This window comes from Astatotilapia calliptera, chromosome 17 (genome assembly GCF_964374335.1).
Source record: "Astatotilapia calliptera chromosome 17, fAstCal68.1, whole genome shotgun sequence".
NCBI classification, from domain to species: Eukaryota; Metazoa; Chordata; class Actinopteri; order Cichliformes; family Cichlidae; genus Astatotilapia; species Astatotilapia calliptera.
The window spans coordinates 18,029,216-18,041,476 of NC_137438.1; the positions used below are offsets into that span (position 1 = coordinate 18,029,216).

Below are 12,261 nucleotides of genomic sequence, written 5' to 3' on the forward strand. Positions count from 1 at the left end.
GGCTGGAGACAGGCAGGGCCAGCGGGCGCGGACGCCCCTGGCTGGAGACAGGCAGGGCCAGCGGGTGGGGAAACCCCTGGCTGAGGAGCAGGAGAGCTCACAGCTGGCTCTGGGTGCTGTGGCTGCAGGTCCGGGAACTGAACGGGATGGTGGACAGGCGACTGGGAAACAGGAGGCGACTGGACTACAGGGCACTGGGCGGCAGACTGGACTGGCTGGAGGACGGGCGACCGGGGGACAGGAGCAGACTGGACAGGAGCAGGCTGGACTGACTGGACAGGGGACTGAGCTACAGGTGACTGAACTGACAGGTGGAGACTGAGCTACAGGTGACTGAACTGACTGGAGGGCAGCAGGAGACTGAACAGCAGGTGAGGGAACTGACTGGAGTGAAAGCTGAACAGCAGGTGAGGGAACTGACTGGAGTGAAAGCTGAACAGCAGGTGAGGGAACTGACTGGACTGAGGAGACTAATGGATAAACAGAGGTCGGTGAGGCTAATGGCTGAGCTAAAGAGTGAGCTAGTGAAGGGGACAACAGTGCAGCCTGGGCTAATAAAGCTGGGGCCTGAGCAGGGGACACCTCAGCTAGCCTAACCAGTGATAGTGCGAGGGCATGAAAAGCTGGATCAGGAGGTGGATGAAGAGGTGAAGTAGCAGGTGGACCGGTTAGCTCTTCCAAGCCTCCAGGGGGGGTCAAGCTGGGTTCTGGTTGCCCTCAGCCTGGGCGCTGGGACGAGCACGGAAGGTGGCTGGACACCAGTCACCCCCACCTGAGAAACAGAAGCAGGTGTGGCGGTAGACCGGGTCACAGCTGCCCTCCTCCTGGGGGCTGGCACTGGTGTGGGCGTAGGCTGGGCCCCCGTGCTGGTGGGAAATTGCTGAATAATGGGTGTGGAAATAGTGGCGGTGTGTGTGTTACTGGCAGGTTTATTGGAGGTTGTTCTGGTTTTTCTGCCATCACTATTTACAGTCTTTGGAGAAGAGCAGAAAAACTCTTCCCAGTCCACGTCCTCGTCTAGGAGGGAGACTCCCCATGAATCAGAAGTGGGTCTGTAGTGCGTTTCAAGTGAGTAATCAGATGGTGAGTGCAAAAAACAGTCACTGGAGCTCACCATCGGGAGTGGCTGAAAGTAGTCCGTTTTATGGCGGCGTGTGCGCCGCTTTCTCCGGGAAGAGGCAGCAGGCGGGGTACACAGCCGAGCCTCTGGCACGGGAGCCTCCATTGAGCCGAGGTGGTAGGCGGAGCCGCTGTGCCATGGCGAGGTTGAAGGTCCGGTAAGTGAAACGGCTGGCGGGCGAGCGAGGAGCAGAGCAGCGGGAGAGCGAGCGGCCGAAGCTTGGCCTGTGACGCCCACTCTCCGCGGCGAATGCTCCGCTGCAGGTGAGGCAGCAGGTGGAGGACCGCGGCGTCTCCGAGGCCCGCCCAGAGCCAGGCGAGTCCCCTCAAAGACGTGTGCCCTCTCTGAGAAGAGCCGCTGTTTCCCCCTGAGCTTCTCCGCCCAAATGGAGAGCGCTACCTCCTGCCGCTCGTAGAGGTCCGAGTCCGCTGGGTTCCAAGCGTGTCTTCGTGGCACGGGTCGTGTCATTCTGTCAGGAGTTGTGTCGTGGACGAGAGGAAGAAGGAACCCAAATGCAGGACTCGCAGGTGGGTGAAGACTGGTGAGGATTTATTATAAGGAGTGGATGAACAGAAGGTAAACGGACACTGACTGGCTGGAAAACTGAATGGCTGACTGAACTGAGGAAACGCACGGGAAGGACATCACATGAACATCAACATCATCAATGACACGACAGAGAACTGGTGAAACCGAGGAACTTAAATACACAGGTTGAATGATGACAATGATTGGAAACAGGTGAGTACAGGGCTGAACATAATCTGACTAATGACGCGGGAGACAAGCTGACACGGGGAAAAAACAGGAAGTGAGGACATTAATGTGGCGAACTAAACTGAACATGAACAAACTGAAATCACTGGGTCAACGACCCAGGAACCCTGACAGACACCCAGCAACATTGGTCAGCGGGTCGAAGAATCCATATTTTTCCATAGTAACTGGTGGTTGACATTATTTGAGAGAGCCCCACACAAACTGAGGAACAAGAAGAGTCTTTTTAAGACCCGTCTGTTCTAACTTCACTTTTATATAGAGCTCATGAGTTAAATACAAACTGTCTAATCATTTATTCTTTTTGTTTCTAATAAGCTCTGGAAGTAGATGAAGGGCTACCGTGGTGTCACGCCTGGCCTGTGTTTCTGTTTTGGTTTTATTGACTGATGCGAACTTGAATCTGTTTCCTCTCAGCAGAACATGTGGCGGCATAAATCACAGTTCTTTGGCGTGTAGGGGCTGGGGTTGTGTCTTTGCATCGTTTCTGCTTCATTTCAGAATTTGTGGACAAAACCAGCTCGCGGGTGTAGCGTCGTCCTTCGAAGCGTGAGCTGCATGATGATGAGTGGAGGACAGGTGCAACATGCAGTCAGTCCTCTAAGTATAGACCCCCCTTCTCTCTGACCCTCCCTCCTCCACACCACCAACTGAGCATTCCTCCCGCTCCTCTCCGCGGGGACAACAATGCAGCAGCTCAGATGACGGATGCTGAAAAGCCTCCCGCTGTCACGCCACCAAACACTGATCACCGAATATTGCCAGCGATGGAGGCAGAGCAGCTGCTCCTCGGCAGAGCAGCTGCTCCTCAGCAGAGCGGTGACTCTCTGCACTTCAACGTCTTATCAGATGTTATGGTTAATGTTCAGTATTTGGTGTCTCGGTCCTGAGAGTCTGAAGTGGAATGACGGCTCTTATCAAATTTAGAGAAAGATTTCTAAAATTGTCATTTGCAGTTTGATTTCATTAGTATGACTCACACATAGCAGACACATTTGGGCCCAATTGGGCCTGCGCTTGGCTCAGTTCAGGCTCTGGTTTTCATGGTCCTGCACACCTGATATCTGGCCCATATCAGGTGGGCCTGCAGCTGAGTTGTCCAAAGAAAACTGCAGACATGGCCACATGTGGACCCAACAGTCCAAGATTAGAATAATGTGACACAATGGAAACACAGATGAGTACTCTAAACTGTGCAAGGTTTATTTGTACTTTTATATTTTAATTTATCTGTGCAGCTAACATTATAATAAAGTAAAAGTCATGAACGGCTTGTTAAATATGAGCTTTGGAGAGTTTAAAGTTAGGTTTTTGAGGTTTTTCTTCTCATTTGCTGTTCTACATATTCTGTCTGTGTTTGAAATCCCTGAAACGCCTTGTTGGCATGCAGAGTTTTCTGTTACTTATCTATGTCACCATGTTACATGTCTTACATAATGCCAGCCTGGCAGCTCATTTGGCACACTCTCAAACATGGAACAAACAGCCACTTTTGCTGAAACTCAAACACAAAAATATCTCAGCTGCCAGCAAAGTGCACCAAATGAAGCACTGATGGCTGCAGAGGAAACACGTGCACTCTCAGGATCTGAAGACATCGTGGATTACATTTATTTTTGGTCCTCTCAACTAGAGAATCTTTGGCATTAGCATGTTGTCCAGCTAATGTGGCTAACATTTCCATTAGCTTTGCTGATATCCCTAAAGACCAGAGGGACAAACAAAAAGTATTTCCTGATAGGACATATAAAACATGCAGTACTGTGCAAATGTCTTGAGCCATTCCTCTCTTCTTTAAATTTTAGAGGAAAATTAGAAACATGTGCAAACATGTATTTAAATACAGCATATAAGGCAAAACATTTTACTATTCCAACAAGCTTGAAAATGAACATTTGGCGCAAACACCTTCATTCTTTAGCTCAGTCTGACCTCTCTGAGCTAAAGGTTGAAGAGATGACACGCAGAGATGACGGCTCTCTGTCATCTCTGTAAGGATCTTCAGGAATAGTTCTCCAGGCTTCTTGAAGGACATTCAAAGCTCTTCTGTGGATGTTTCTGCCTTTTTTTGTGGTCTCTGTCAGGATGATCCCACACTGCTTCATTAATGCTGAGGTCAGGTTTCTGGGGCGGCCGATCCATAACTGATAGTGTCCCTCTATGTGTTTCTATCTAGGTATGTTTTTACTCCATTGGCAGTCTGTTTGGGATCATTGTCATGCTGAAAAAGGGAGCTGCTGCCAATCAGATGTTTCCAGATGTTACTGCATGGTGGATCAAACTCTGATGGTACTTTTCTGGTCTCATAATTCACCAGTTTTATCTCAGATCTCATACACGACTGCCTGAAATGCAGCTGTTGGACCTCCTCCTGACATCCACAGTGTAAATCCATCTCTCCATCAGAGATGCGCCTCTGATCGTCAGTTCAGTTCTTGTGTCATTTTCATACATCTGTCAGGTCTTTGCTGGATTTATTCCTGTTTCTTAAGAACATGGCTCTGAAATACTATTCATCTGCCATACCTGTTTTTTTAGGCATCACACTGTTCTTCTTCACTTGTCCAGTTTCCTGTACTTGGTCTATGAACAAGACGAACTCCATGTGTAAGTATTAATAATGAATATGTACACCTACAAATTTATCAGATTTGAAAAAAAAAACCTCTTGAAAGTGTTGTTGTAGGAACACTGCTAAACGTTGGAGTGACATTAAAGCGGTCAGATGTGTTGAGTGATGGAGGCGCTCAGCGTGAGCAGACATGTTGCTCCTGCAGTGTATTTGTGGGACAGACCTGACCGTCTTCTGCTGCTCTCAGACATGATTTTATCTAAAGAGCTCTGTGTGTCACATCGTCTTCTTTTTATCTGAGAGGCTTGTCACATCTCTTTAGGAGGCCTGCTGACTTAAACAGACAGACCAGAAACTCTACTGCATATAAAACAGTGGTCTGGATTTATCTCGCATCACCGGCTTCTAACAAAACGCCAGCGACAGGAAACCTGAGTGAGGTAAAATATTCACCCCTTTAAGCCTAAAACCTCAACAAACCGACTTCCTTGCGGAAATGATTCTTTGTTGTGTTTGTTTTTGTTCCTCCATCAATCAAATGACCTCTCCTTATTTAAGGAGCTGGCAGTTATTAGATTCTTTATTTGTTATGGTACTTAGTACAAACTCGGTCATAGAAATACAACAAAATATGATAAAAATTGTATTTTTTAGGCTTTTTCAGCTTTGTGTGACAGGAAGTCTAAATGTGTATTAGGTACTTTTTTCTTCTCCAATGTGTGAACAGATTCTGATGTAACAGCCTGTGTACTGTTTCCTATGTGAATCTTACACTAAAATCCAAAGGATGAGTTGTTTATGCCCCATGTGCTTCAGTGCTGAACTGCACAGCATGTATCTGACATTTGGAGTTTCACCACATCCACTGATGCTCTGGTACATACAGAACATGCAGAGCAGAGCAGGACAGTTTTTGTGCCTCATGTTTTCAGACGATGTTAGCTCACACACTTTTCTGAAGTTACTAAAAGCGCTTTTAAGGCATGAGAACTCAGATTTGAATCCACAATGAACTTACACTTTAAATCAAGCCTAATGGAACCGATGAAGGTGCGAGTCACCTCATCACAGAGATCGTTACTGAGTGAAAGACGGTACAGACATCAATTTACACTAATAATAATAATAATGGATTGGATTTATATAGCGCTTTTCAAGGCACCCAAAGCGCTTTACAATGCCACTATTCATTCACTCTCACATTCACACACTGGTGGAGGCAAACTACAGTTGTAGCCACAGCTGCCCTGGGGCAGACTGACAGAAGCGAGGCTGCCATATCGCGCCATCGGCCCCTCTGGCCAACACCAGATCTCAGTGGCACTAAGTGGCAGCTGCAGGTCGAGGTCGGCCTCTTGTATCACAGCTGGTGACTTTGAATGTGATCCAGCTCTCAGACAATTACTCAGTCTAATTGGCTGCTGTGGTTTCTTCACAGCTCTCAGATCTGCTAAGATAAACACCTGGTTAAACTTTGTGATTGTTACAGCGAATGGGATGAGTTGTGTGGAGAAAATAAAGGAGGATCCAAGCGCAGGCACTCGTGGAGGTACGAAGGAGATTTATTGTAAAAATAAAACACAAGGTGGAAATGGCAAACAGAACTAAAGATAATCTGAACTGGGAACAACAAAACTACTAAACATGAAGGTGGGTGAGCAGAGGCACATGGAGGTAAATCGCAGGGAGAACACAAGGATGAAACAGGAGATTTACAGACCAACCAGCAACTAGCAAACGAGTAGATGTTGTCATGGTCCGGGTGAATACGGGGTGTTTCCACTCTGCTGGGCTCCACCTTCAGACGGAGACTCCAATCAGCTTCCACACCTGGTTCCAATCAAGTCACCTGCATATAAGACCAGCGTTCACGACAGACCCTTGCCAGATCTTCTGCTAACACATGTTAGTGCTAGGCCGCCAAGCCCTTGCGAGAACTCTGGAGTACTGTTTTTTCTCTTCACCGTGTTTTCTTTCCTTTTTCGCCATAGGACCCATCTGCCTGCCTCCCTGCTCAGCTCCCCACTCCAAGCCTGTTCTGGATCTGCTTTGGACACTCCTCACCCGGAACCCCCTGGACACTCCCTCCTCAATTGACACTTCAAATCTGCAACGCGTAAGCCCAAACCACCATAGCCTAATCCTCCAGCTGTGATTCATTGAGACTACCACTGACTACTTTCCTCCTCTCATCATAGTGACTTCACACCTCCCTCCAAGCCGCTGCCCCCTTTCTCTATTCCCCGGATCCCTCTGTGGAATCCAGCCCTCAGAGTTTCTCATTCACAGTTTTGCCTCACAGTTTTCTGCTCATAGCTTTCACAGTTCATAGCATGCATAGGTTATAGCATTCTTAGTTTTCTGTTTTGTAACTTCGCTCAGCTCTGTAAATAAACTTTGTGCTCACGCCCGTTTTGCCTCCCTCTGTGTCTGCATTTGAGTCCACAACCACTGCCTGGCCCTCTCGGCCGTAACAGATGTGACTTAAATACACACAGGCTGTATCCCACTTCAGGGTCTGCAGCCTTAAAGTACGCAGCCTTAACGGTCCACAAGGGCCGCGTACTCAAAGACCGCTAAGGCCGGAAGTGCGAGGTTTCTGAAATGGGACGGTCTAGCCTCCGTCGCGCTGCCCAGGTTGCCTAGCAACCATGATACTAACAGCTGGAAACGTTTCATACAGCATTGTTTGACAGAAATGAAGGAGAACATATTTTGTTCATTTGTTTGTTTGTTTCTACGTGAGCTTTGATCATTCTCTGTAAGATTAAGGTCAGCTAATGAATGGCGTATATTTTAAATATAGCTGTCGAAATTAACGCGTTAATTGCGATAATTAAATTTTGGAATTAATTACGTTAGAATATTTAACTATTTAGCGCAACACGCAGATAAGTCGCTCCCATAATTCCACTTGATTTGTTTACCGCGCCACTGAAAATGGAGAAGCAGGAACAGGATGGCCTTCTGGATGGGGAATTTAAATACAAGAAGAACATAGATGGGACAATAAACAAACGCGTTGTAATTTGCACTCACTGTAGTAAAGAGTTTCAATTTCACCGTTCAAATTCGACCTTAAAATACCACCTTAATGCCAAACACGCGTTTGTCGGGGCAGCAGCTTCACCCGGCCTGCGTCAGACCACTCTTAGTGAACGCAGGCCACTCGGTAAGTCTTCTTTGGATAAACTGACCGACAATATAGCCAAATGGATAGCAAAGGACTGTAGACCGCTAAGCATTGTGGAGGACAAGGGCTTTGCGGATGTTTTAAAGGTTGCATCTCAGGACGCGTCCTACAAGCCCCCAGCGAGAAGCACAATAACAATTCGAATCCACGAACTGTATGAAACGGAGAAAAGGAAAAAAGAAGAGGCTTTAGTTCACACAGAATGCGTGGCTCTGACAGGAGACCACTGGACATCATTGAGTAATGACAATTACCTGGGAGTTACTGCGCATTTAATCACTGAAGCCTGGGGTCTGACATCCTTTGCGCTGACTATAATGAAAACGGAAGAGCGGCACTTTGCGGAGGCTTGTGCAGAGCAGTTCCAGACTGTTGCTCGCAGGTGGAGAATTGAGGAGAAGGTGACAACAGTAGGCACGGACAGTGCCCGCAATATGATCGCCGCGGCTCGCATCATGCCATTCAATCACATGCCGTGTACCGCGCACATTCTACAGAGATGCATCACAGTGAGTCTCGCAGACAGTGGCTTTGTCACTGCGCTGGCCAAATGCCGCAAAATTGTTGGCCATTTTAAGCACAGCCCAGCAAACACAGCAGAGCTGAACGCAGAGCAGGTGTCACTGGGGCGCAAGCAGGAGCCGTTGGCCCAGGACGTGCCTAAGCGCTGGAACTCCACGCTGGAGATGGTGAAGCGCTTGATCCGCAACCAAACTGCAGTAACCGCAACTCTGGATAAACAAAAGCATAAACTTGTCCTCCTGACGCCTCCAGAGTGGGACAAACTCCAGAGACTGGAGACACTTCTAGAGCCCTGCAGGTGAGCCTGTCATTGTGACCATAATTGTAGGTTTAGATTAAATGTATCAAACATACATCTTAAATCAGTTTTGTTATTATGAAAATGTCTTATTTAAAAAATAAATGAAATCAAATATTTTATTAATATTACCTAGTATTAAAAAGCTTTTTTAAACTTGCTGTCTTATCTGTGTGTGTGTGTGTGTGTGTGTGTGTGTGTGTGTGTGTGTGTGTGTGTGTGTGTGTGTGTGTGTGTGTGTGTGTGTGTGTGTGTGTGTATTCCACTGCAGATATGTGACTGAACTGCTGGGAGGAGAGGCCTACGTCTCCTGCTCTGTAGTTCTACCAGCCTTCTGCCACCTGCGCCGTGTCATGGAAGTAACTGATGAGGACCCTGCATATGTGGTGAGGTTTAAAGAGAAGTTTAAGGAAGACCTTGCTTCCCGCCAGGAACATACCAACTATGCATGGCTCCAGATCGCAACTGCACTGGACCCACGTTTTAAAGACCTACGCAGTGTGCCCAAGACTGACAGAGAAGCAGTGTGGACCACACTGGCAGGCATGCTGCATGAAGACTCTCCTAGAAGATCACACACTGCAGAAGAAGGTCCAGCCAAGAAGAGGCTGAGCCTGCTGCAGATGGACTCTGACTCTGAGTCAGAGGAGGAGGTACAGCAGGACAGAGCCATACAGCGCTACAGAGCTCGCAGATACCTGGCCACTCCTGCCTCCACAGTGCCCTGTGAGAGGCTGTTCTCTGTAGCAGGGCACATTGTGAACAAGAAGAGGTCTGCTCTGCACTCAGAGAACGTGGACAAGTTGGCTTGTCTCAGCAACTGGCTGAAGGATGAGTAGACCAGAGGACCGTGTGTTTAGAGCTTGTTCTATGGTTGAATGTGATTTAAACAATACTTTTCACTGTTGTTCATATTTTTTTGCACTAATCTACCTTACCCAAAAGGATGATTGGAGATTTTTTCTATTTTGCCTGTTGAATTAGGCCTATGTTCTGTGAACTTGAAGATGTATATGGATAAAACAATGTGCTAGATTTAAACGGGTGGAAAACATTCAGTAAAAATCCCTCACAATTATTTGAAGCTCTGTTCTGCTTGTACTGCTTGTACTCACAATTAATAATAAATAAAACAAACAAGTGTGTTAAAAACCACTATCTGTCCCGATTTTTACACATATATACACATATATTTCGAGTTGCGATTAATCAATTTTTAGGCTGTGATTAATTCGCTTCCAGCACAACACCCAGCCTACGTCAGACCACGCTGAGTGAACGCAGGCCACTCAGCGTGGTCTTAGCATTAAATAACACTAACAAGTGTGTAAAAATCCGCTATCTGTCCGTATGTTTGCACACATTTTGGTCATATTTCGAGTTGCGATTAATCATGATTAATTAATTTTTAGGCTGTGATTAATCTGATTAAAAATTTTAATCATTTGACAGCCCTAATTTTAAAGTAAAGGCTTTAAAACCAAGTTAGTACAAACATCACTAACGATATTACATGCTGCAAAATAATGTTTAATATTGAGTATCTACTGTTATATTCCCATATATCATCGTGATGTTGTTTATTGTATTTCTCTCGTTTTTTTCTGCTTGTTTTCTTTTTTCTTTCTCAACAGGTGATCCAGGTGATTGATATATGTATTTTTTTGTCTGCTTATTTACCGGTAGTTGGTTTTTGTTTTTTTGCCCTTTATCCCTGTCCCTCTTCTCCGCTGTTTTTCCCCCTCTTCTTTTCTCCCTTTTCTTTTCCTCATTCAAGTCTGTCCCGTATCTAGCAAGTGAAAATAAAAAATAAATAAAATAAACAATAAAAGGTGAATCAAATAGACCATTAAGGGAAGGCTGGGATGGTCAATTTGGTAAAGTAAATCCGTTGGGCATCTTTCTTCACCTTTAGACAATAATTCTGATGGCAGAAGAACCAAACGGGACAGGCAAAAACAAAACAAAAAAAACAAAAAAAAAACAAACGTCACTAATGTCACATAACTGTCACATAAATTTGCTTATTGACAGTTCATATTATTATCCAACAACTGTTCATTTAATTTTAGGCTCTAGCTCCTTCATGTATAAATGAAGTGGGAACAAGGTAAGGGCCATAATTTTTACAGATTGTAATATTATTGATTTTGGGGTGATTATGAAGACTATATAATCCCTAAAGGGAAAGTGCTGGTGTCTGTATTTCCCCTCTTGTTTAATTTAGGCATTGACTGAAAGTATGATCAAAATTTCCCCTAATTTTATTTAAAATAAGAAAGATATGGCTGAGAGAGCAAAGCACATTCCTAACAGAAAATGTCAAGGACAAAAACATCAGTGATGAAAACCAAAAGCCTCTGAAAGCTACCAAATAACAGCCCTCTGTTTGCCTTTAATATGCCAGCGTTTGGTGTTATTGATCCAGGCTGCAGTATCTGTTAAGAAAAGGCAGCTCGTGACGTGATTTAAGGTGGTTTAGACTGAGAATGAGACCCTGAGCCAATCCCCCCGCCTGCCTGCACACAGCACATACATGTGCATGAATACGCTCACACCGAGCATGTGCATGAACATGCTCACACTGAGCATGAGCGTGATTGCGGTAACGCAGTGGAGCGTTGAGGAGGGGTCGTCCTTGTCTCTCTGCAGCCGGTTTATTTTCTGACGTCCAGCCTCTGACTTCATGATCTCAGTGAGGGTGAGAGAGACGGCACACAAAGGCTCCTCTGCAGTCAATTAGGCACAAGATCATGCACAAAATGGTGCAAATGTGAATAAATGACCTGATTCTAGATGACATTCGGGTGAAGCACAGCCTGCAAACGTTGCTGCTTCCTGAATGCTGATGAGCTCGACAGGATTCCTGGATTCAGTGTAAAAGTAGACGTGTTTGTTTTACACTCGTCAAGGTGTTCTGTGCTCTTTGTGTCCCCAGAAACATCACGGTAATTTTTTCAAAAAATAATTAAAATCAGTGTAATAGCCCCATCATATCTACAATATTACAACTTAATGTATTCTGAATTTGTTTGAAATTTGTGTTTTCTGTTTTCATGCTTAATGGAAGATGTTGGAGTAAAATATTATGTCTTACTGTTTCTTCAAAAAACATTATCATCCTGTCTCTCTCTGATCCAGGATGTAGAATAATGCATCTTTGCATGCACTATCATGGCCTCTTTCTCAAAGCCAACTTTTCTCTGATTGGCTGTGGGGTCTCTGGGCTAACCACAGACATGATCCCCTCGGTTTCACATGAAACTGGTTATAAAACAATTAGATCAGCTGATAGGTGGATGGAGCTCCATCATAGGGGTTAACGTGGCTGATTTCAGACTGATCACAAATGTTTAAAATGACTTGTGTGAAAATCAGATTCTATTGAGGAATTAAAGGGAATTCCTTCTTTTTTCCTGATTATTCTTGAGCTCTTTCTTTCCCTGAGTCTGTGCCAGAGGTCAACTGTGGAAATTTACCCACAGTAATGCGAATGCAGCGGGCAGGAACAGAACGGAGGATGCTGTAATGTTTTAGGATCCCAGGCTGCTTATTCATTGTTGGAGAGGACTTCCTCAGATGTTTGTATTTTCCCCGGTTCAAGCATTTTTCTGTTTCTGCTGCAGTAATTGAAATGGTTGTGATGTTATTCCTGTCATGTGTAGCGTGAGTCTGCCACAGGTCACACTCTTTAATGGAGTTATAAACCAAGGCAGCCACCTGTTCTATGTTTGCTTATTGTTACAGTAATCTGTTAGTAGTTTCTACAGGATGCATAC

At 45.5% G+C, this 12,261-nt stretch overlaps 1 protein-coding gene across 1 annotated transcript; it reads left to right on the forward strand.

Annotated features, from left to right (window-relative positions):
- Positions 1–885: 885 nt before the first annotated feature.
- On the forward strand, positions 886–9,634 carry LOC113008817 (E3 SUMO-protein ligase ZBED1-like). The gene is made up of 6 exons (XM_026146630.2): positions 886–1,861; positions 4,074–4,186; positions 4,436–4,504; positions 4,792–4,909; positions 5,908–8,482; positions 8,754–9,634. The coding sequence occupies exons 5-6, from the start codon at positions 7,410–7,412 to the stop codon at positions 9,319–9,321; spliced, it is 1,641 nt and encodes a 546-aa protein (XP_026002415.2). The 5' UTR covers positions 886–1,861; positions 4,074–4,186; positions 4,436–4,504; positions 4,792–4,909; positions 5,908–7,409; the 3' UTR covers positions 9,322–9,634.
- The last annotated feature ends 2,627 nt before the right edge of the window (positions 9,635–12,261 follow it).

Excerpts from the sequence above, each read along its gene's own strand:
- LOC113008817 (XM_026146630.2), top strand. The coding sequence starts at position 7,410 with ATGGAGAAGCAGGAACAGGATGGCCTTCTGGATGGGGAATTTAAATAC. Across the intron at positions 8,483-8,753 it reads ACACTTCTAGAGCCCTGCAG|ATATGTGACTGAACTGCTGG; the intron begins GTGAGCCTGTCA and ends ATTCCACTGCAG.